The sequence below is a fragment of the Scyliorhinus torazame genome, chromosome 3 (assembly GCF_047496885.1).
Source record: "Scyliorhinus torazame isolate Kashiwa2021f chromosome 3, sScyTor2.1, whole genome shotgun sequence".
NCBI classification, from domain to species: Eukaryota; Metazoa; Chordata; class Chondrichthyes; order Carcharhiniformes; family Scyliorhinidae; genus Scyliorhinus; species Scyliorhinus torazame.
Window position 1 is genome coordinate 222,599,492 of NC_092709.1, and position 24,839 is coordinate 222,624,330.

General features: G+C 47.7%; 1 protein-coding gene across 1 annotated transcript in view; it reads right to left on the minus strand.

Annotated features, from left to right (window-relative positions):
• LOC140408952 (uncharacterized) overlaps positions 1–24,839 on the minus strand; it is a 241,605-nt gene that overhangs the window by 125,875 nt on the left and 90,891 nt on the right. The window contains exons 17-20 of the mRNA XM_072496904.1: positions 23,064–23,223; positions 21,994–22,103; positions 20,380–20,539; positions 6,899–7,005 (exon numbers count right to left, since the gene is read on the minus strand). Of these exons, the coding sequence (XP_072353005.1) occupies positions 6,899–7,005; positions 20,380–20,539; positions 21,994–22,103; positions 23,064–23,223 (537 nt within the window). The remainder of the gene's footprint in view (positions 1–6,898; positions 7,006–20,379; positions 20,540–21,993; positions 22,104–23,063; positions 23,224–24,839) is intronic.

The following is a 24,839-nucleotide window of genomic DNA, read 5'->3' on the forward strand; positions in this document are numbered from 1 at the left end:
TCTAATTTCTAAACTACACTACAACTCAACCTCACATTATCCTTCCACATTGAAATCTCCATCAGCTTCCCCCAGCATGCTTCGAGATGCAGCCTTTTATATGATCACTCAGTGACGCCACCTAGTGCTGATATAGATGTAGTCTCTCTTGTTAACCCTTTCCTATACTTGTCCTATACATATCATTACAGTGGTAACCAGCAAATCTGAATCTTGAGGGATCCTGCAGCTCACAGCAAAAGTTTTGGGGCGGGATTTTCCGTCCCACTGCACCCATTTTCTGGCATGGCGCGCACCCGCCAGCAGCAGGATTCTCCTTCCTGGCAGCCGGCCAATGGGGTTTCCCACTGTGGGCACCCCCATGCCATCGGTAAATCCATGGACGTGAGTGTGCTGCCGTCAAAATGCAGAATCGCGCCGATGGAGAATCCAGCCCTTGATTTATTAAACGTAATTTACAAGATCAATTAACTCGTCATATGGGAAGTAAAGTGGTAAATTGAATGAATCCAGAGAAGGCGAGGTGATCTATTTGTGGACAGCAGACATGAGAAGGAAATGATAAGTAAATGGTCAGATACTGAGAAAGGCAGAGGTACAGGGGACAGTGCAGCACATGTTCACAGATTTCTCAAGGTAACACGACAGATAGAAAGAGACCAAATCACTTTGTTCTGGGCTTCAAATGTATGCAGTTCTTAAGCTCCAGCTTTTATGGTGAAAAACAATTTACTCTTCTAATGCATCAGTTCTTTCACGCCACTGTTGATGAAAATCACTGATCTAAATTCTCGATTCCAGCATGTCCCACGTCACTAAACTGCAACAGTTAATTTATGCTATTGGCTGATGTGGATGAGGTGACTCCATCTCAAAACACTATTTTCCTTCTCCGTCCAGCAACTTATCTTCTCTTCTTCATTTGCTGTCACAAACACATTTCATTTCAGTCTCACAGACAGTAACATGTAGGAGTTGGATCATGCTGGACATGATGAATGTGCAGTTGCTGAGGTTCATGAATTTTCACATCAATTTGAAAGGTTGGGCGCGATTAAATGGGACAAGTTCTAAGTGCGATAGCCTTCCGATATCCTTACCCAAGGCTTTTTTCAGAGTGATTGACCATCTGGTGACTGGGTTTATTTGGGCAGGAAAGAGCCCAAGGAGGAGGACGTTGCTCCAGAGGGAGAGACAATTAGGGGGATTGGCCTTGCTAAACCTTTAATACTCACAGATGCTGATGGGTTCAGGTATCTCCAGGTCCGCAGCTGAGTCAATGAGTACTTTTCAGCCTTTCAGATTAAGCAGCCATCGACCTTGCTGAAGAGGATTTTATCCTGCTCTGGTTCGGAGGTGGCCAGCAGGTTGGGTATATACCAGCGGATGATGGGGAGGAGATGGGCTCTGTTAAGGGGACAAAGACAAAGTGGAGGGAGGATCTAGGACCGATCTTGGCGGACGAGACTTGAGTGAGGCCCTGAGGAGGGTGAAATTAACTTTGTCTTGTGCGAGGCTGAGTCCCATCCAGCTGAAAGAGGTGTTCCGGGCACAACTTATAAAGGCTGGAATGAGTCGATTTTTGAAGGGGTGGCTGACAGACGCGATTGTTGTCTGGAGGCCCCGGCCCATCAGAAGACCATAAGACATCAGAGCAGAATTAGGCCACTCGGCCCATCGAGTTTGCTCCGCCATTCAATCATGGTTGATATTTTCTCATCCCCATTTTCCTGCCTTCTCTCCATAACTCCTGATAAAAAACCTATCTATCTCTGTCTTAAAGACACTCAGTGATTCACCACCCTCTGGCTGAAGAAATTCCTCCTCATCTCTGTTTTAAAGGATCATCCCTTTAGCCTGAGATGGTGTCCTCTGGTTCTAGTTTTTCCTACAAGTGGAAACACCCTATCCAGGCCTCGCAGTATCCTGTAAGTTTCAGTAAGATCCCCCCTCATACTTCTAAACTCCAACGAGTACTGACCCATAGTCCTCAACCGTTCCTCATACGACAGGTTCTTCATTCCAGGGATCATTCTTGTGAACCTGCTCTGGACCCTTTCCAAGGCCAGCACATCCTTCCTTAGATACGGGGCCCAAAACCGCTCACAATACTCCAAAGGAGGTCTGACAAGAGCCTTACACAGTCTCAGAAGTACCTCCCTGGTCTTGTATTCTAGCCCTCTTGACATGAATGCCAACATTGCATTTGCCTTCTTAACTGCCGACTGAACCTGCACGTTAACCTTAAGAGATCATGAACAAGGACTCCCAAGTCCCTTTGTGCTTCTGATTTCCTAAGCATTTCCCCATTTAGAAAATAGTCTATGCCTAAATTCCTCCTTCCAAAGTGCATAACCGCACACTTTTCCACATTGTATTTCATTTGCCACTTCATTGCTCACTCTCCTAGGTGGCCAAATCCTTCTGCAGCCCCCTTGCTTCCTCAATACTACCTGTCCCTCTGCATATCTTTGTATTATCTGCAAACTTGGCAACAGTGCCTTCAGTTGCTTCTTCCAGATCATTGATGTATATTGTGAAAGGTTGTGGTCCCAGCACAGACCCCTGAGGCACACCACTAGTCACCAGCTGCCATCCTGAAAAAAATCCCTTTATCCCCACTCTCTGCCTTCTCCCAGTCAGCCAATTCTCTATCCATACCAGAATCTTACTCTTAACACCATAGCATTTACAGTGCAGAAGGAGGCCATTCAGCCCATCGAGTCTGCACCGGCTCTTGGAAAGAGCACCCTACCCAAGGTCAATGCCTACACCCTATCCCCATAACCCAGTAACCCCACCCAACACTAAGGGCAATTTTGGACACTAAGGGCAATTTATCATGGCCAATCCACCTAACCCGCACATCTTTGGACTGTGGGAGGAAACCGGAGCACCTGGAGGAAACCCATGCACACACGGGGAGGATGTGCAGACTCCGCACAGACAGTGACCCAAGCCGGAATTGAACCTGGGACCCTGGAGCTGTGAAGCAATTGTGCTATCCACAATGCTACCGTGCTGCCCATGGGCTTTTAACTTATTTAACAGACTCCTATGCGGCACCTTGTCAAAGGCTTTCTGGAAATCTAAATAAATCACGTCCACTGGTTCTCCTTTTTCTAACGTCCTTGTTACCTCCTCAAAGAACTCTAACAGATTTGTCAGACACGACCTCCCTTTGACAAAGCTGTGCTGACTCAGTCCTATTTTGCCATGCACTTCCAAGTACTTCGCAATCTCATCTTTAATAACAGACTCTAAAATCTTACCAATGACCGAAGTCAGGCTAACCGGCCTATAATTTCCCATCTTCTGCCTATCTCCCTTTTTAAACAGTGGTGTTACATTAGCCACTTTCCAATCCTCTGTGACCCTTCCTGCCTCCAGTGATTCCTGAAAGATCACCACCAATACCTCCACAATTTCCTCAGCTATCTCTTTTAGGACCCTGGGGTGTAGTCCATCCAGTCCAGGTCACTTATCCACCTTCAGACCTTTCAGTTTCCCCAGAACCTCTCCTTAGTAATGGTCACTGCACGCACCTCTGCCCCCGGTTCTCCTGGAGCTCTGGTATCCCACTGGTGTCTTCCACCGTGAAGACTGATGCAAAGTAACCATTCAGTTCGTCTGCCATTTCTTTGTTTCCTATTATTACTTATACAGTCACATTTTCCAGTGGTCCAATGTCTATTTTTGCCTCTCTCTTACCTTTTATGTATTGGAAAAAACTCTTCCTATCTTAGCTAGATTGAACTCATACTTCATTTTCTCCCTCCTTATTGTTTTTTTAGTTGTCCTCTGCTCATTTTTAGAGGCTCCCCAATCCTCTGGCTTCCCACTAATTCTCGCCACTTTGTATGCTTTTTCTTTAGCTTTTATGTTGTCCTTGACATCCCTTGTCAGCCATGGATGCCTTGTCCTCCCCTTAGCATGTTTCCTTCTCCTTGGGATGAATTTCTGTTGTGTCTCCCTAATAACCCCCCAAAACTCCTGCCATTACTGTTCCACTGTCTTCCCTACTTGGCTCCTTTTCCAATCAACTCTGGCCAGCTCCTCCCTCATGTCTTTATAGTTACCCTTATTTAATTATAATACCGTTACATCCCTCTCAAACTATCATATTGTGGTCACTGCTCCCTAAGGGTTCCTTCATCTTAAGATCCCGAATCAAGTCTGCCTCATTACACATCACCAAATCTAGAATTGCCTGTTCCCTGGTAGGCTCTGTCACAAGCTGCTCCAAAAAAACATCTCTTAGACATTCCACAAATTTCTTTCCTTGGGATCCACTACCAACCCGATTTTCCCAGTCCGCCTGCATATTGAGGTCTGCCATGATTATTGTAATGTTGCCTTTTTACATGCCTTTTCTATCTCCTGATTTATTTTCTGCCCCACATCCTGACTATTGCTAGAGGACCTGTACATAACTCCCTTCAGGGTCGTTTTACCTTTGCGATTCCTCAACTCTACCCACAGAGATTCTATGCCTTCTGATCCCATATCGCTCCTTGCTGTCGATTTAACTTCATTCCTTACTAACAGTGCAACCCCCCCCCCCCCCCCCCCCCTTTGCCCATCTGCCTGTCTTTTCAAGAGGACATATATCCTTGGAGATTGAAATCCCACCCATGATCTCCTTGCAGCCACGTCTCTGTGATGCCCACAACATCGTACCGGCCAATTTCAATGTGCGCATCAAGCTCATTTACCTTGTTCCGTATACTGCGCGCATTTAGGTACAACACCCTAAATCCTGCATTAACCACCTCCCCTTTCACACTCTCCTCAGTCCATGTACCCTGTACTGTCGCACTTTTTGATTTTTGACTATGGCGTCTCTGCTTTACGCTTTCCCCCTTACTGCTTTTTGTTTCTGGCCCCGTTTTACGTCCCTCCGACATCCTGCATCGGTTCCCATCTCCCTGCCACATTAGTTTAAACCCTCCCATATGTTCATACACATATGTTCTGGTTGTGCTCAAAGCTGGCGGACATCTGGAGACTTTGTCGGAAATCCTAAAAATTGAGTTGACACTTCACCCATTGGTGATGATTTTTTGGGTTTCAGTTATGCCGGAACTCCGGACGGTGGTGGGGGCTGACGTCCAGACCTTTACCTCATTGGTGGCAAGGAGACGGATCCTCATGTGCTGGAGGTAGACTACACCGCCAAGTGCCTCGGCGTTGCTGGGTGACTTGATGGAGTCTTTACACCTCAAGAAGGTTAAGTTTACCATGAGAGGGTCAGTGGAAGGGGTTTAATGCAGATGGTAGCGTCGGGTGGGGGAGGGGACCCTTACTGTTCAATTGTTATTCTGTGTTTTTGTAAGTTTTGTATTAAAGTTGTTGCAAATTTTAATAAAAGTGTTTCTAAAAAAAAGGTTCGAAGTCCAGTCGCGACCTAGGTTTCCCGCGAGCCTCTCAACAGCTGTGTTGGCGAGCTCCTGACTGCTATCGAACAGCACTTACTCATTTTTTCCGGCCCTTGCGAGTTCCTTGTCGGGTGAGCCCATTATTTTCCATCACTGGAGAGCTGAGCTCGCTGGCAAACTAGATCATCAGAGATCAGGCTGCCAACTGTCCGGGTGTCAGGGCAGCACCGTGGCGCAGTGGCTCGCATTGCTGCCTCACAGTGCCGAGGTCCCAGGTTTGACCCCGGCTCTGGGTCACTGTCCGTGTGGAGTTTGCACATTCTACCCATGTTTGCGTGGGTTTTGCCCCCACAACCCAAAGATGTGCAGGTTAGGTGGATTGGCCGCACTAAATTGCCCTTAATTGGAAAAAATTAATTGGGTACTCTAAATTTCACAAAGAAAAAGTGTCCGGGTGTTGTGGGGGAGCCAGAATGCCACCCTGCCCAGTCCCTGAGCACGTAAGTGCCGTAAATGGCCTGGGAGAACCTCCAAGTGCTGTTCCACCTGGTCCTCATTTGTGTGGGTCAACACTAGTCGCTCACGGGACCTCTCGCTGGCGAACCGGTTCGATCCCAGTACACCTTTGACTACGGCGACCATCTCGATAACGAGATAGAAATTGGTCTTTGAGTGGTAATCAGCAGGTTCTCGCCACACCCAGTCGAGTTCGGAATCCTCTGACAGGAGCGAGCCAGTTCGATCGTAAACCGTTTGGCGAGCTTCGTGATTTAGGCCGCTCACACGATCAATCCGGCTTGCACGGATTCTCACCGGCGCGATGGGGCTGTTATAACATGGCCATTATTTCATAGACTTCTCACCATCATAGAATTTACAGTGCAGAAGGAGGCCATTTGTCCCATCGAGTCTGCACCGGCTCTTGGAAAGAGCACCCTACCCAATGTCCACACCTCCACCCTATCCACATGACCCAGTAACCCCACCCAACACTAAGGGCAATTTTGGACACTAAGGGCAATTTTGGACACTAAGGACAATTTAGCATGGCCAATCCACCTAACCTGTACATCTTTGGACTGTGGGAGGAAACCGGAGCACCCGGAGGAAACCCACGCAGACACGGGGAGAATGTGCAGATTCCGCACAGACAGTGACCCAAGCCGGGAATCGAACCTGGGACCCTGGAGCTGTGAAACAATTGTGCTACCCACAATGCTACCGTGCTGTCCCAATTTCTGTTTCATTCTCCATAGATGCTGCCTTACCTGCTGAGTATTTCTATCATGTAACATATTTCAGTTTTCTAGAGGTCATATAACACGCATTTTGTAAACAGGTTGTTTATCTGCCCTTAAGGACTCAGTTTCAGCATTCCAGTAGAGAATACCCTCTCAAGACTTAATCTTTCATGTAAATCAAAGACAATATAAGTTACTGAGAACAACTAAATTTATATGGAGATAATATGGGCATCAAACCAAAACTACAACTGGGTGCACGTCATTTTTCTTACTTACAACTTTGTGTCCTGCACTGTTTCAGGGAATATCCTGAGACAACGTTGTGTAAATTGATTTTAACACTCGGCTTTCCTGATGCGGTCATCTTCAAATAACAATAAAATCTGAAAGATAACGAAGGATAGAAAATAGTTAGTGCGAAGATTTGGAATGTAAAGTTAGTGCTGGATAGTTAAATCTGTGCTGCTGCAACAGCAGACTAGCAACCGAACCGGAAAAGGTCAACAAGCATTCAAGACCTTCTACTGGGTGCTGTACAACTCCGAGCCTCCCAAAGGGGATTCAGGGATGAAAGTTCCTCAACAGACTGGACATGCCAGAGGTGGGGGAGGATAGAAAGCGTGGGTTGGAAGTACCATTAGAACGGGGAGAAGTCATGAAGAGCATTAACTCCATGCAGGACCAGACAGACTCCTGGGAGACTTCTATAAAACGTTACGCCAGCACTGGGCCCGCTCCTGCGGGTGATGTTTGCAGACTCGCTAGCAAGGGGCACGCTGCCACCGATGCTAGGAGTAGTGGCAATCTCGCTGACAACCAAGAAAGACAAATACCCGACTTAATGCGGGTGCTGCAGACCCATTTCACTGCTCAATATAGATGTGAAAATATTGCCAAGATTCTGGCCAGGCGACTGGAGAATTGCATGCTAGAGGTGGGTCGCAGAGGACCAGATGGGCTGTGTTAAGGGTAGGCAGCTAACATTGAACATCAGACGCCTGCTGAATGCAATAATGCCCCCTCCAGGGGAGAGAGCACCAGAGGTGATCATCTCACTGGATGCAGAAAGGTCCTTTGACAGAGTTTAGTGGAAGTACCTCATAGAAGCACTGAAGTGGTTTGGGCTTGGAGCAGGGTTCATCGCCTGGGTGAAACTCCTGTAAAATGCGCCCATGGCGAGTGCGCTGACCAGCACCACCAGCTCTAAATGCTGCAGAGGGGCACAATACAGGGATGCTCATTGTCCCTGCTTCTATTCACCCTGGCAACCAAGCCACTGGCAATCACACTCAGAGCAGCGAGGAATTGGAAAAGGATCCAGAGAGGGGACAGAGAGCACGGAGTCTCACTCTATGCGGATGGCCTGATACTCTACGTCTGGGATCCCAAAAGCAACTTGGAGGGGATCATCGCGCTCCTGAAAGATTTTGGAGCCTTTCGGGCTACAAACTCAACCTGAGCAAAAGTGAAATCTTCCCAGTGAACCCGCAAGGGACGGACAGAGCTGGAGGGGCTGCCATTTAAACAGGCTCAAAACAAATTCTGCTGCCTGGGGATCCAAATTGTCCACGACTAGACACGGATCCACAAATGCAACCTGACCAGTCTGGTGGAGGAAGTTAAAAAGGACCTGCAGAGGTGGGACACACTCCCAATCTCCCTGGCAGGGAGGGTGTAGACAATCAAGATGAACTTACCGCACAGGTTCCTCTTCCTGTTCAGCTCCATACCCATCTACATCGCCAGGGCCTTTTTTAACGCAATAGACAAAACAATCATGGCATTTGTGTGGTGGAGGGGCGGGGGGGGAGGGGGGGGGGGGGGGGGGGGGGGTAGAAGATCCCCAAAATGGACCTATAGGGATATAGAAGCATGGGAGGCCTAGCCCTCCCAAAGCTACAATACTAGGGAGTATAAGGCTTCATTTTTATCTAAAGTTTAGTCTTTCTTTTATTTAGTTAATTAACTTAAAAGTTGCTGTTTGGTTTAGAAGAAGGTGAATTTTCAATCAGCTTTAACCTGGCTTCTACTTGTAGGCACTTGCAGCTGGAGCTTGTTAATTAGTTAATTGGATTAGGCCAGTTTTTCAGAGGCTAGATTCACAGTATAAAAGTGATCCCCTACAGTGCAGACTTTGTTTGCACTGAGTACTGAATTTGGTGCTTTTTGAGTGCTATAGTAAGAGTTTGGTGACCGAGGGAGTGCTGAATTTGGTGCTTTTTAAGTGCTATAGTAAGAGTTTGGTGGACGAGGGAGTGCTGAATTTGGTGCTTTTTAAGTGCTATAGTAAGAGTTTGGTGACCGAGGGAGTTAGGTGAGGAGGGAGTAAGGTGCTCCTTTCATTTTGTTTCTGACATTTCCGCAAAGAGTGCAAAGAGAGCCAGGAGTTTACAGAAAGTGTAGCTGACTGGGAGCAGAGTCGGAGGGCGGAGATCTAGTTAGTCCACAGGGCAGCTATATTCTGTCAGGTAAGAAGGGATGGAGGCTAGGCCAGTTGCATGCTCCTCCTGTAGGATGTGGGTGGTGAGGGATACCACCGGTGTCCCCGCTGACTATACCTGCGGGAAGTGCACCCAACTTCAGCTCCTCAAAGACCGTGTTAGGGAATTGGAGCTGAAGCTGGATGAACTTCGGATCATCCGGGAGGCAGAGGGGGTGATTGAGAAGAGTTACAAGGAGGTAACCACACCCAAGGTACAGGACAAGAATAGCTGGGTTACAGTCAGGGGGAAAAAAACAAACAGGCAGACAGTGCAGGGATCCCTCGTGGCCGTTCCCCTTCAAAACAAGTATACCGTTTTGGATGCTGTTGGGGGGGATGACCTACCGGGGGAAGGCCCTAGCGGCCAGGTCTCTGGCACTGAGTCTGGCTCTGGGGCTCAGAAGGGAAGGGGGGAGAATAGAAAAGCAATAGTAATAGGAGATTCAATGGTTAGGGGAATAGATAGGAGATTCTGTGGTCGCGAGCGAGACTCCCGGAAGGTATGTTGCCTCCCGGGTGCCAGGGCCAGGGATGTCTCGGATCGTGTCTTCAGGATCCTTAAGGGGGAGGGTGAGCAGCCAGAAGTCGTGGTGCACATTGGTACCAACGACATAGGTTGGAAAAGGGGTGTGGAGGTAATAAACAAGTTTAGGGAGTTAGGCTGGAAGTTAAAAGCCAGGACAGACAGAGTTGTCATCTCTGGTTTGTTGCCGGTGCCACGTGATAGCGAGGCTAGGAATAGGGAGAGAGTGCAGTTGAACACGTGGCTGCAGGAATGGTGTAGGAGGGAGGGCTTCAGGTATTTGGATAATTGGAGCGCATTCTGGGGAAGGTAGGACCTGTACAAGCAGGACGGGTTGCATCTGAACCAGAGGGGCACCGATATCCTGGGAGGGAGGTTTTCTAGTACTCTTCGGGAGGGTTTAAACTAATTTGGCTGGGGAATGGGAACCGGATTTGTAGTCCAGCAACTAAGGTAGCCGATATTCAGGACGCCAAAGCATGTAGTGAGGCAGTGGGGAAGGGAACACTGACAAAGGAGAGTACTTGCAGGCACGGAGATGGGTTGAAGTGTGTATACTTCAACGCAAGAAGCATCAGGAATAAGGTGGGTGAACTTAAGGCATGGATCGGTACTTGGGACTACGATGTGGTGGCCATCACGGAAACTTGGATAGAAGAGGGGCAGAAATGGTTGTTGGAGGTCCCTGGTTATAGATGTTTCAATAAGATTAGGGAGGGTGGTAAAAGAGGTGGGGGGGTGGCATTATTAATTAGAGATAGTATAACAGCTGCAGAAAGGCAGTTCGAGGAGTATCACCCTATTGAGGTAGTATGGGTTGAAGTCAGAAATAGGAAAGGAGCAGTCACCTTGTTAGGAGTTTTCTATAGGCCCCCCAATAGTAGCAGAGATGTGGAGAAACAGATTGGGAAACAGATTTTGGAAAGGTGCAGAAGTCATAGGGTAGTAGTCATGGGCGACTTTAACTTCCCAAATATTGAGTGGAAACTCTTTAGATCAAATAGTTTGGATGGGGTGGTGTTTGTGCAGTGTGTCCAGGAAGCTTTTCTAACACAGTATGTAGATTGTCCGACCAGAGGAGGGGCAATATTGGATTTAGTACTGGGGAATCTTATGATCTTATGAGGAAAGGCTGATGGACTTGAGGTTGTTTTCGTTAGAGAGAAGAAGGTTAAGAGGAGACTTAATAGAGGCATACAAAATGATCAGAGGGTTAGATAGGGTGGACAGTGAGAGCCTTCTCCCGCGGATGGAAATGGCTAGCACGAGGGGACATAGCCTTAAACTGAGGGGTAATAGATATAGGACAGAGGTCAGGGGTAGGTTCTTTACGCAAAGAGTAGTGAGGCCGTGGAATGCCCTACCTGCTACAGTAGTGAACTCGCCAACATTAAGGGCATTTAAAAGTTTATTGGATAAACATATGGATGATAATGGTATAGTGTAGGTTAGATGGCTTTTGTTTCGGTGCAACATCGTGGGCCGAAGGGCCTGTACTGCGCTGTATTGTTCTATGTTCTATGTTCTATGAATGAACCAGGGCAAGTGATAGATTTGTTAGTGGGGGAGCATTTTGGAGATAGTGACCACAATTCTGTGACTTTCACTTTAGTAATGGAGAGGGATAGGTACGTGCAACAGGGCAAGGTTTACAATTGGGGGAAGGGTAAATACGATGTTGTCAGACAAGAATTGAAGTGCATAAGTTGGAAACATAGGCTGTCAGGGAAGGACACAAGTGAAATGTGGAACTTGTTCAAGGAACAGGTGCTACGTGTCCTTGATATGTATGTCCCTGTCAGGCAGGGAAGAGATGGTCGAGTGAGGGAACCATGGTTGACAAGAGAGGTTGAATGTCTTGTTAAGAGGAAAAAGGAGACTTATGTAAGGCTGAGGAAACAAGGTTCAGACAGGGCATTGGAGGGATACAAGATAGCCAGGAGGGAACTGAAGAAAGGGATTAGGAGAGCTAAGAGAGGGCATGAACAATCTTTGGCGGGTAGGATCAAGGAAAACCCCAAGGCCTTTTACACATATGTGAGAAATATGAGAATGACTAGAGTGAGGGTAGGTCCGATCAAGGACAGTAGCGGGAGATTGTGTATTGAGTCTGAAGAGATAGTAGAGGTCTTGAACGAGTACTTTTCTTCTGTATTTACAAATGAGAGGGGCGATATTGTTGGAGAGGACAGTGTGAAACAGATTGGTAAGCTCGAGGAAATACTTGTTAGGAAGGAAGATGTGTTGGGCATTTTGAAAAACTTGAGGATAGACAAGTCCCCCGGGCCTGACGGGATATATCCAAGGATTCTATGGGAAGCAAGAGATGAAATTGCAGAGCCGTTGGCAATGATCTTTTCGTCCTCACTGTCAACAGGGGTGGTACCAGGGGATTGGAGAGTGGCGAATGTCGTGCCCCTGTTCAAAAAAGGGACTAGGGATAACCCTGGGAATTACAGGCCAGTTAGTCTTACTTCGGTGGTAGGCAAAGTAATGGAAAGGGTACTGAAGGATAGGATTTCTGAGCATCTGGAAAGACACTGCTTGATTAGGGATAGTCAGCACGGATTTGTGAGGGGTAGGTCTTGCCTTACAAGTCTTATTGAATTCTTTGAGGAGGTGACCAAGCATGTGGATGAAGGTAAAGCAGTGGATGTAGTGTACATGGATTTTAGTAAGGCATTTGATAAGGTTCCCCATGGTAGGCTTATGCAGAAAGTAAGGAGGCATGGGACAGTGGGAAATTTGGCCAGTTGGATAACAAACTGGCTAACCGATAGAAGTCAGAGAGTGGTGGTGGATGGTAAATATTCAGCCTGGATCCCAGTTATCAGTGGCGTACCACAGGGATCAGTTCTGGGTCCTCTGCTGTTTGTGATTTTCATTAATGACTTGGATGAGAGAGTTGAAGGGTGGGTCAGTAAATTTGCAGACGATACGAAGATTGGTGGAGTTGTGGATAGTGAGGAGGGCTGTTGTCGGCTGCAAAGAGACATAGATAGGATGCAGAGCTGGGCTGAGAAGTGGCAGATGGAGTTTAACCCTGAAAAGTGTGAGGTTGTCCATTTTGGAAGGACAAATATGAATGTGGAATACAGGGTTAACGGTAGAGTTCTTGGCAATGTGGAGGAGCAGAGAGATCTTGGGGTCTATGTTCATACATCTTTGAAAGTTGCCACTCAAGTGGATAGAGCTGTGAAGAAGGCCTATGGTGTGCTCGCGTTCATTAACAGAGGGATTGAATTTAAGAGCCGTGAGGTGATGATGCAGCTGTATAAAACTTTGGTAAGGCCACATTTGGAGTACTGTGTACAGTTCTGGTCGCCTCATTTTAGGAAGGATGTGGAAGCTTTGGAAAAGGTGCAAAGAAGATTTACCAGGGTGTTGCCTGGAATGGAGAGTAGGTCTTACGAGGAAAGGTTGAGGGTGCTAGGCCTTTTCTCATTAGAACGGAGAAGGATGAGGGGCGACTTGATCGAGGTTTATAAGATAATGAGGGGAATAGATAGAGTAGACAGTCAGAGACTTTTTCCCCGGGTGGAACAAACCATTACAAGGGGACATAAATTTAAGGTGAAAGGTGGAAGATATAGGAGGGATATCAGAGGTAGGTTCTTTACCCAGAGAGTAGTGGGGGCATGGAATGCACTGCCTGTGGAAGTAGTTGAGTCGGATACATTAGGGACCTTCAAGCAGCTATTGGATAGGTACATGGATTACGGTAAAATGAGATAGTGTAGATTTATTTGTTCTTAAGGGCAGCACGGTAGCATTGTGGATAGCACAATGCTTCACAGCTCCAGGGTCCCAGGTTCGATTCCGGCTTGGGTCACTGTCTGTGCGGAGTCTGCACGTCCTCCCCGTTTTTGCGTGGGTTTCCTCCGGGTGCTCCGGTTTCCTCCCACAGTCCAAAGATGTGCAGGTTAGGTGAATTGGCCAATGATAAATTGCCCTTAATGTCCAAAATTGCCCTTGGTGTTGGGTGGAGGTGTTGAGTTTGGGTAGGGTGCTCTTTTCAGGAGCCGGTGCAGACTCAAAGGGCCGAATGGCCTCCTTCTGCACTGTAAATTCAATGATAATCTAGGACAGAGGTTCGGCACAACATCGTGGGCCGAAGGGCCTGTTCTGTGCTGTATTTTCTATGTTCTATGTTCTATGTACTACCACTGGGCAGCCACAGCAGAAAGAGTGAGGGGGATGGGTCAGGGAGCGGGAAGCAGAATGGGTAAGGATGGAGAAGAGCTCTTGCATTGGGACGTCCCACTGAGCCCTTGCCACAATAACACTCACATCCCTACAAGCCCAGTGGTAATAGCCACGCTCTGGACATGAGACCAGCTAAGGTAACACTTCGGCCTGACCAAAATGTCCACCATGGCCCCCATTTGCAATCACTGTTTCGCAGCAGCCACAACGGACGGCACCTTTAAAATCTGGAGATAGTATGGGGGGGAGGGAACACTGACAGTTAGGGATATCTACACAGACAAACTAGCAACGTTAGACGAACTGATGGAGAGGTTGCAACTGCCCAAAGGGAATAAACAACGACATTTACAAATCAAAAATGTCCTCTGTAAAGAGTTGATGACATTCCCACGGACGCCGGGACACTCAATGATAGAGGAGCTGTTGGGTGCAGGCGACCTAGGAATAGGGAACTGCAGGACCTGTATGGACGACTGTTACAGGAGGCATGTTCCCCGCTGGATGAAACAAGGGAAAAATGAGAGGAAGAAATAGGGAGGGTCTCTGGAGCGAAGCACTGAACAGTATAAACTCCATCTCCACATTCACAAAGCTGAATCTAATGCAGCTGAAAGTGGTGCACAGAGCACACCGAACTAGAACCCGAATGAGCAGGTTCTTCTCGAAAGTGGAGGACAAATGTGAATGGTGCCAGGGAGGCACCACACCCACATGTTCTGGGCATGCCCCAGACTTGTGGGGTTCTGGCCAGCGTTGTTTGAGGCAACGTCGAAGGTTGTGGGGATGAGGGTGGAGCCAAGCCCGAAAGTGGCAGTCTTCAGGGTATCAAACCAGCTACAACGCTTCATTGGGAGGGATTTCCAGTGGCGGCATGTAGGTGGAAGCCACCCATTGGGTGGCTCCTGCTCGAGGCTCTGGTTTTTGGAGTTTAATGCTCGGTTCCAGGGGCAGTTTTTGAACAAGCTAGTGTCGGAAAGTATAAGGAATGTGCGGAATGTCTAAGACCCAGAAAAAGCCATCGGGAAGAAGGGAGAGAGGGAAAGTTCACTGTCAAGCGAAAGGGTCAGCCCAGCAGCAGGTGGCGGAGGCTGGATCACTGGGTAGGGTGGGCCTCAGAGTGGAAACTCTGAGCGAGGTGATGGCTTCGCAATGAAGGGAGGAAGGTTGTGCACAGCCTTTATTTCTCATTTCAGATTGTTTATTTGCTTTGTATTTGTAGGGGAAACAGTCAGGTTTTCAAGTTGGTTGATGGAAAAGGATATTCTACCTTTGTTACAGGCTCCAGTTGGGTACAAATATATTGGGCTTTGGGGTTATGGTGGTTTTCTGGGGCGTAGTTTTTGCACTGGCTTTGTTTTCAGGGACAGTTCAATTCCCGTACCAGCCTCCCCGAACAGGCGCCGGAATGTGGTGACTAAGGGCTTTTCACAGTAACTTCATTTGAAGCCTACTTTTTTCACAGGGTCATGGGGGAGGAGATTGGGAGGCGGGGGACCTGGGCAGGGGCCTCCACACCAGCAAGCAAAGGTTGACTAGTGAACGGAAGTGTGATGGGGAGAGGGACCACGGTTGTTGGAAACTGGTCTAACAAGTTTCGATGGGACTGGGGGTGTGAAAGGTGGGGGGATGGGATCAATACTGTGAAGGAGTTTTCAAGAGGAAGCGGAAGGGGGGATTCTGGGAGGGGGAGGGATATGACGGTAACAAAGGGACGGGGCAGGTCAGGCCCGAAGGACAGGGCCTGGGACTATGAAGATGACGGATAAGAGGGGCGAGGGGGTAAGAACCCACCGGTCAGAATAGTCACGTGGAAAATGAGGGTGTTTGGGGGGCCGGTGAAGAGATTGAGGATTTTTACACATTTAAAGAGCTCAAAGGCCGACGTGGAGATGTTGCAGGAGACCCATCTTTTTAAAATAAATTCAGAGTACCCAATTCATTTTTTCCAATTCACGAGCAATTCTAGCGTGGCCAAACTACCTACCCTGCACATCTTTGGGTTGTGGGGGTGAAACCCACGTAAACATGGGGAGAATGTGCAAACTCCACACGGACAGTGACCCAGAGCCGTGATCGAACCTGGGACCTCGCCGCCATGAGGCAGCAGTGCTATCCACTGCGCCAGCATGCTGCCCTTCAGGAGACCCATCTGAGGGTGAAGGATCAGGTGAGGTTTAGCAAGAGCTGGGCGAGTCAGGTGTTCCATTTGGGCTTCGACAGTAGGGCTCAGCGGGTAGCGGTATTGGTGGGCAAAAGGGTGAGGTTTCTGATGGAGAAGGCGATGGCATGGGGGGAGGCAGCTACGTGATAGAGACCAGGGCATTAGAGGGGAGGTTGGTGGCACTGGCGAGTGTATATGGCCCCAACTGGGATGGTGCGGGGTTTGGGAAGAGGGTGCTGGGTTCTATTCCGGATTTGGATACCCACAAATTGATAGTCGGAAGGTGGGGGGGGGTGATTGGAACATGATGCAGGAACCGAAGGTGGATAGGTCTCAGCCGTGCTCGCTGGCCTAGTCAGGGGGCCACAGACACTGGCTGGGCTCATGAGAGAGATGGGAGGAATGGACTCATGGAGGTTCCTACACTCGAGTGAATGGGAGTATTCGTTTTTCTCCAGGTACATAAAGTGTACTCAAAGACACACTTTTTCATGGTGGGGAAGGCGCTATTGGCTGGAGTTAAGAGGTCGGAGCGATAGTGATTTTGGATCATGCACCGTATTGGGTGGATGTGGTTTTGGAGAAGGGGATGGCTCAGAGGCCGGGGTGGAGAATGGACGTGGGGTTGTTAGTGGACCGGAGTTTTTGTAATAAGATCAGGAAGGTGATCGAGGAATATGTGGGATTTAATTGAACGGGGGAAGTTTCGCAGTCAGTGGTTTGGGAAGCTCTGAAGACCGTAGTGAGGGTGGGGGGAGGTAATTTCGTTCAAGGCTAAGGTCGACAAGGAGGAGAGAGCGGAGCGCCAAAAATTGATAGAGGAGATGCTGGAGGTGGATAGGAGGTGCGCGGGTCCGGAGCCGTCCCTCTTGGCCAAGGGGAAGGAGTTGCAGGCGAGGTTCGACCAGTTGTCCACAGGGAAAGCATTGCGCCAGTTGAGAAGGGTGAGGGGGGCAGTCTATGAGTACGGGGAGAAGGCAGGGTGTATGCTGGCCAGCCAGCTCCGGAGGGAGGTGGCGGCGAGGGAGATAGTTCAGGTGCGGAATAAGGTGGGAAAGTTGGTGGTGGCCCAGGAGCAGATCAATAAAGTATTTGAAAAGTTTTATGAGAAGCTACATAGGTGGGAACCACCGGGAGAGGAGCAAGGGGTGAGGGAGCTCCTGGACGGGTTGGAGTATCCGAGGCTGGATGAAGAGGATAGAGCAGGGTTGGGGAGGCCAGTGGGGGAGCGGTAGGTGAAGTAGATGATTGGGAGGATGCAGGCAGGGAAGGCGGCGGGGCCCAATGGGATCCCAGTTGAATTTTATAAGAAACTTAAGGATAAGGTGGTGCAACTGATGAAGGGAATGTCTGAATATGCTGTAGGCAGGAGTATCTTGCCACAGATGATGGGGCATGCTTCGATTTCGCTGCTGCTAATGAACGATAAGCTGCGTGTGGGTCGTATAGGCCCATATCCCGACTGAGGTGACAAGATATTGACAAAGGCTTTGGCGGTAAGGGTGAAGCGATGTCTCCCGAAGGTGATTGGGGAGGACCATATAGAGTTCGTGAAGGGAAGGCAGCTGTTCTCGAACATGAGGAGGTTGCTGAATGTGATCCTGTCTCTGATGGAGAGAAAGGAGGAGGAGGTGGTGGTGGCACTGGACGTAGAGAATGCCTTTGGTTGAATAGGGTGGGTTACTTGATGGCGGTATTGGAAAGATTTGATATTTGGCCGAGGTTCATGGCGTGGGTACAGCTGTTGTACAAGGAGCCGACGATATCTGTTATTGTACATCTTAGAACCAGCACGCCAGTGGGAAATATAATGGAGCTGCTTCAAAGATTCAGGACATTCTCAGGGTATAAATGGAACTGAGGCAAGAGTAAGTATTTTATGGTCTCCCAGCCGATGCGGGGGTGGGGGGGGCTGCCATTCCGTTTGGCGGCAAACCCACTTTAGGCACTTGGGGGTGCAGGTGCCTTGGATTGGGGTGGGCTTAGAAGATATCACTTTACTAGTCTGGTGGGAAAGATGAAGGCCAACTTGTCAAGGTAAGAAAACCTCCTTCAGTCGTTGGCGGGCCGGGTGCAGGCAGTTAAAATTAATGTGTTCCTGCGATGTTTGTTCCTATTCCAGTGTCTTCCGGTCTTTTTACCGAAAGCCTTCTTCATGGGGGTGGGCAAATTGATCTCCTTGTTTATCTGGGGGGGAGGGGGGGAAGGTAGCCAGAATTAGGGGGGTAGTCTTGCCGAAAGGGCACAGGTGGGTGGTTGGGGGGGCGCGAGGCCTCCCAAATTACTGTACTATTGGGTGGCGAATTCGGAGAAGCTGCGGGGCTGGACCAAGAAGGGGGCGATCCAAAAGGTTAAGATGGAGGAAATGAAAAATTAAATGTAAATTGCTTATTGTCACAAGTAGGCTTCAAATGAAGTTACTGTGAAAAGCCCCAAGTCGCCACTTTCCGGCACCTGTCCGGGGAGGCTGGTACGGGAATTGAACCGTGCTGCTGGCCTGCTTTCAAAGCCAGCGATTTAGCCTAGTGTGCTAAACCAGCCCACAAGGATGTCTCGTGTAGGGGTCAGATTGAGGGCGCTGGCAACAACACCACTCCCGATGGCTCCAGGAAAGTGTTCGGTAAGTCCGGTGGTGGTGGCCACTTTGAAGATTTGGAGGCAGCTTAGGCAACATTTTAAGCTGAGGGCCGGGTCAGTGGGGATGCCGATTAGGGGGAATCATGGGCTTATTCGGGGGGGAGGATGGATGCAAGTTTTCAGATGGGATGAGAGGGGAATCAAGGAAATGAAGGACTTTTTTCTTGGGGAATGATTTGCGGGTTTGGAGGAGGTGGGAAGGAAGGATGGGTCAGCGCATGGAGAAGGGTTTAGGTACCTGCAGGCTCGGGATTTCGCTAGGAAGATGTTCCCGTCCTTCTCAATAGCGCCGGCCTCCTCATTGCTGGAGACGATGCTGTCAGTGGGAGAGTTGGAGAGGGGAGGTTGTTTCGCCGATCTATGGGAGGATCCTGGAAGAGCACAGAGTGTCTATGGAGGGGATTAAGGTAACATGGGAGGAGGACCTGGGGGGGGAATGGAAGAGGGACTGTGATGTGTGGTGAATGCTTCAACGTCATGTGCTAGGTTGGGGCTGATACAGCTCAAAGTCGTGTATAGGATGCACCTCACAAAATCAAAGATGAGCCAGCTGTTTGGGGGGGTGGAGGATGTTTGTGAGCGATGTGGGAGGGGCCCCACAAACCACGTTCACATGTTTTTATCCTGCCCGAAGCTGGAAAGCCTTTGGAGGACAGTATTTAGCACAACCTCGGGGGTCATGCACATGGAGCCCAGTCCCCTAGAAGCCATTTCGGGTTGTCGGACCGGAGTTGCAGGCGGGAGTGGGAGTGGGGGTGGATGCTTTAGCCTTCGCCTCGCTGATCATTCGGAAGCGTGTCCTGCTGGGGTGCAGGTCAATCTCTCCACCCTGTGCCTCGCCACCACCCAAAGCGGCAGACTGGCTGGCCGGCCTGACTGAATTTCTAAAACTGGGGAAAATCAAATTTTCCATCCGGGGGTCGGAGGAGGGCTTCCACAAGACATGGAAGCCATTCACCAACTTGTTCCAGGTTCTGTTTATAGCCAACAGCCAACAGAGCGAGGGGGCAGGGGGCAGAGGGTAAAAACGCCGAAGAAGACTGTGAAACACGAAGGGGCAGAGTCGCAGGGGGCCAGAGCCAAGGGCAAAAGAAGAAGCAGAGTGAGCAGAAACATGTGGGGAGGCAGAAGCTGGTGCCAACAGCAGGCAGGGCTGTTGAAGCAGACCGGCCAAATGAGGCCCACAGCCACCAAGGGAAAACAAAGCAGGCAAATGTAAATCTGCAGAGCGAGCCTCATCGGACCGCACTTTGTTGACTTTTTACTTTTCTCTCTTCTATAAAACAGAACCGTATCGTGATTGTCTTTGTAAAAAACCTACTCGCCAGTACGACACCTGTAACTCAACGTTCGATTGGTTTGTGAGAGAATGAGATCTAAAGATTATTCTTCATCCAGAGCCACCAAATACAATCTATTGGTTTGGAAAACACATGGTGAAATCAAAGGGTAGACTTTGTAATTTATTCATCAGTTATGTGCAGAATGTCCAATCGCTGACAAATATGTTCCTTCTGGGTGAGGTAATAACGTTGCAATGATGAGGTGGATATGATTCTCCATTCATCAAAGAGAGAGTTGTTGCTGAATTTTGAAGAAATTGAATCCAAACACCAATTATTACTGTTAGGTTTTGTGTAGTGGCATGTTTTTATCCTCTGTGGATAAGTCTGACCAAATGCTAAACCTGAGATAACCATAACATATTCCATTGAGACATCTGAATGAATTCAGTACAGATTTACCTTCGGTTGTCAGTCGTCCAATCTCTTGTTAAAAAGGAGAAAAACTGACATTGGCTCTTCTCGGTGCAAACTTTTTGACAGTAGTTGGCGTCTGGAGCAAGGACTGATTCAATATCGTTTCCAGGAAAATCTACATCTGACACCGTATCACGTATACACCCTGGAATAAAATTCTCTCATATCAATAATCAGTTATCAGAAATATTTATTAAAAAGTGTCCATGCCCCAGGACACCACAAATTTCCTCTTGTTAATCCCCGGGGAAGCACGGTAGCATTGTGGATAGCACAATCGCTTCACAGCTCCAGGGTCCCAGCTTCGATTTCGGCTTGGGTCACTGTCTGTGCGGAGTCTGCACATCCTCCCCGTGTGTGCGTGGGTTTCCTCCGGGTGCTCCGGTTTCCACCCACAGTCCAAAGATGTGCAGGTTAGGTGGATTGGCCTTGATAAATTGCCCTTAGTGTCCAAAATTGCCCTTAGTGTTGGGTGGGGTTACTGGGTTATGGGGATAGGGTGGAGGTGTTGACCTTGGATAGGGTGCTCTTTGCAAGAGCCAGTGCAGACTCGATGGGCCGAATGGCCTCCTTCTGCACTGTAAATTCTATGATTAATTAATTATCTAGTTCACTTTTGAAAGTTATGATTGATTCTAATTCCATCGCCCTTTTGTACTGTGAAATCCATCTCGCAACAACTCGCTGTGTGACTTGTTTTCCTCAGGACATCTCTGGTTCTCATTGCCTTATGTCTGTTCTCAGGTTATTCACCTTCCTGCCTTTGGAAGGAGCAATAGCATTACCCCCACAGCCCTATACCACCCCACGCCAACTCAGACAACCTCAGCACCAGTCCATTCACCCAACCCCACCGACTTCCAGGAGAGAACAAAATTCAGATGAACAAATTCAAAGCATGAGAAGAAGCCAAAATGATTTTGTTCACCTCTTGAATGGCGGATCGTGTACCTCAATACCACTTACTGCCTGCTCCCCCTATCCGTGATTCCTTCAGAGACCAAAACTCTATCAGTCCTAACTTCAAATGTGCTCAATGATGGCACATCCACAGCACCATGAGCTAGGGAATTCCAAGATTTGCAATCCTCCAATTGAAGAAATCCATCTCATGTGAGTCCTAAATCATCGACCTCTGAAACTGAGATTGTCACCCCATCTTCTCAATTCTCAAACAGCTGAAACATCCTCTCAGTCTCGACACTGTCAGGTCCCTTCACAATCTCCCTGTATATCTACAATCAGCGTCATTCAGTACCTCGGACTAACTGAATTTAGGTCGAGGGCTCATCGTGTCAGGTTGTTCCTGTCTTGTGATGTTTGTACAACAAATGAGTTCTTTATGAACAGATTTTCAGATTTACACCGAGTGCACAGAGAACATTTCCCCTCTTGTTGAGAATTATCAACATCAATCACAAGGCATGAATTCATCAATTAGCTCTCCTATCAGATCACACAGTATCTCCTTTATGTGAGAATTTGTGTCCAGCAACAAGTAAGATAGAGTAAATATTGTGACAGAAATGCGTGTTAATATTCAGCTTTGACATCACTGTTTTGTGAATCAAAATTAAACAATGCTCATTTTGGAATTACCTGAGTGATTGTCTCCACATTCCCTTAAAGAAAATCCAGACACAACATTCTGAAGAATATTTATTCTTGGTGGAGTTCCTCTTTCAGTCTTTTTGCGGTAGCAGATGTAGCTAAAAAGAATCACAGAAACATGCGGATTTGCAATATTTACAAAGTCATTCACCATACACTGATTCTACAGGTTTTGTCTGTTGTTGATATTGGGTGAATTTAATTTCCTGGGCTGGTCTTGCCTCTCAGGAGCTGTATTTATTCTGGGAAGATGCCCCTTGAGTTGGAATAAATAGATTAAAATTGACAAAAAAAATTTAATACGGATGAAGGATTTGAAGGGAACACTCAACTGTTTGAAAGTCGAGAATTTTTGTACAATCTATTCTCCCAGAAACAAGGCGTGTTTCCCTCTGTGGGGGCTGGCAGGAAAACATCCCGAATTCTCTGCCCCAACCTCATGAATTATGCTCCTAGGTGTTGCATGCCATATTAAGGGGGAGCAGCTGGGATGGCACATAGTCCGCACACATTTCCAGGCACCATATTGAAAAGGTGCCCAACATCACTGACCCACAACTTAAAAAAACAAGGTGGACCTCCTTAAAATGAAGATGGATCTCCATAAGCTCTCTGAGGCTGGAAGATGGACCCAATCCCGGACCCCCAATCCGGAAACCCAGTTGAGGATGCAGCCCTGACCCACTGCTGTGGTGATCCAGGGTCCAGGGTTCAGGCGGAGGCAGCACCAGGCATTGTTCAGATGAGTCCCGATATCTGTACACCACGTTGTTCGAAATGTGCTTCATGTCGGCGTCGTGAAGACTATAGTGTGGGGATCGGGCCGTTATTTGCATCCCATTCATCAGATGCATATGAGGCTCAAGCCATCATCTGGCATGGTTTCTGACCCACTCTGGCAGGCGCAGTCAGAATATCCCGCTATATATTCAGACCGGCATGGTATCCATTTCTGGGCCTTGACCATTTCCCGTCCCCCCAACCCCCTCACCCATGCCCACCATTTAACCCGCTGATGGTGGTTTGTGAATGCTCCATCCCTTGAATAAGTGACTAACCGCTGCTTTGCGTTGCGGTATTCTCCTTTTACAAAGGTGAAAAACTGGCAGTCAGGTTCCTCTGTACATTTTCTTTGACAACTGGGCACATCCTCGACAACGGACTGGTGAATGTCATTTCCCGGAAAGTCCAAACCATCATAAATGCTGTCAAAACAGGCTGAAAAATATGGAAAAAGAAGGTGACGAATGAGTGAAAAACAACAGCAAAGATAAAGAAATGTGATCATTTTGACAGTGTCACGCGCCCTTGATATAATTTTTCTGTTCACATGCAAACGACTGGGATTTCACACTTGATCCTTAAGAATACAGAATTGATCAATAACATCTAACTACAGTCAACTGCTGCTAATCTCACTACTGGTATAAACTATAATCAAACCTTCTCACACTATCTGCTCTTATGACCTTCACTAGCTATTCTTGCATATAATCCTCCCCTAATGTGCATCCCTGCCTTATACAGTTGTATCTGCAGCTTCCTCTCTTTGCTACCCTTGTAATGCTGATAGTTATGATAATACCACATCGCCCCTTCTTTGTAAAAGAAAATTGTTATAACATTGGTTGTGATATTTTCTTTAATCCTGACCTTTCTGACTACTAGTTAGCACATATCATTATCTTATTATCATACAATACAGTATTTGTAATGACATCACTTACGGGTTCATTATACAATCACAAGTTTGATCGCTCTGGAAGGCGTCTTCTTCTTGTAGAACATCTCAGTGGAATTCAAAGTGTTGGATTGCTCTACCACATCTTCTACCTGTGTCTGGCTAAGTATGGATCTGGAAAGGCAATGTCCTTGAATATGTCATCACGTGGTACAACTTTTGCATGTTGAGTTTGAACCTTGTGCTTGATTGCAGCAATGTTTCTCCTCAACAGCGATCCCTGTTCTGTTTGTACTAAGTAGGACCTTGGTGCTACCTGTTTCAGAGCCTTCGCAAGATTTTGTCAGTCACCTTCTGGATCCTGAATTCTGAATTCTCATGACGTCACCTTCTACAAGTTCAACCAGAGGTTTGGTATGTCTATTGTAAACATCTTGTTGCTTCTTTTTTGTTGTTGTGATTCTTTCACGTATCTTCTTATTATCAGATTCTGGCCTGATGATTTCTGGTAAAGTGGTTCTTAGTCTTTTCCCCATCAACATTTGAGCAGGTGAGAGACCCGTTGATAATGGTGTTGCTCGATATGCTAACAACCCTAATGACACGTCTTAATCATCTTCACAGAATAACGTCTTAATTATCCCTACTCCTTTCTCTGCTTTCCCATTAGACTGCGGATAACATGGGCTAGGCGTTACACGGTTGAAATTATATTGCCCTGCAAAGTGCGTCCACTCCCAACTTGAGAAACACGGATCATTGTCAGAGACAATGTTAAGAGGTATCCAATGGTATGCAAAAATCGGCTTTTGTGATCTGTTGTTTATGATCAGATACTGGTAGTATCTCAGAAATGAAATGAGCTTGAAGTTCCACTCTTCGGACTAACTCGGGTTCTGATGTTTCAGCATCAGTGGTTGCCCTATTTTTTGATGTTTCAGCATCAGTGGTAGCTTTGGAGAGGTCGTTCACAACATCTAAATCCTCCCTGGACTCTTCATCTTGGTCATCTGAAGTACCGGTTGAGTGAATCCATTCAACTAGCTGCAATCATTCACTTTTTAAAAAAATATATTTTATTCAAATTTTTCGGCCAAACAAAACAATACAAAGGTTTGCCCTCTTTACAACAATAAAACAATATAAATAACAG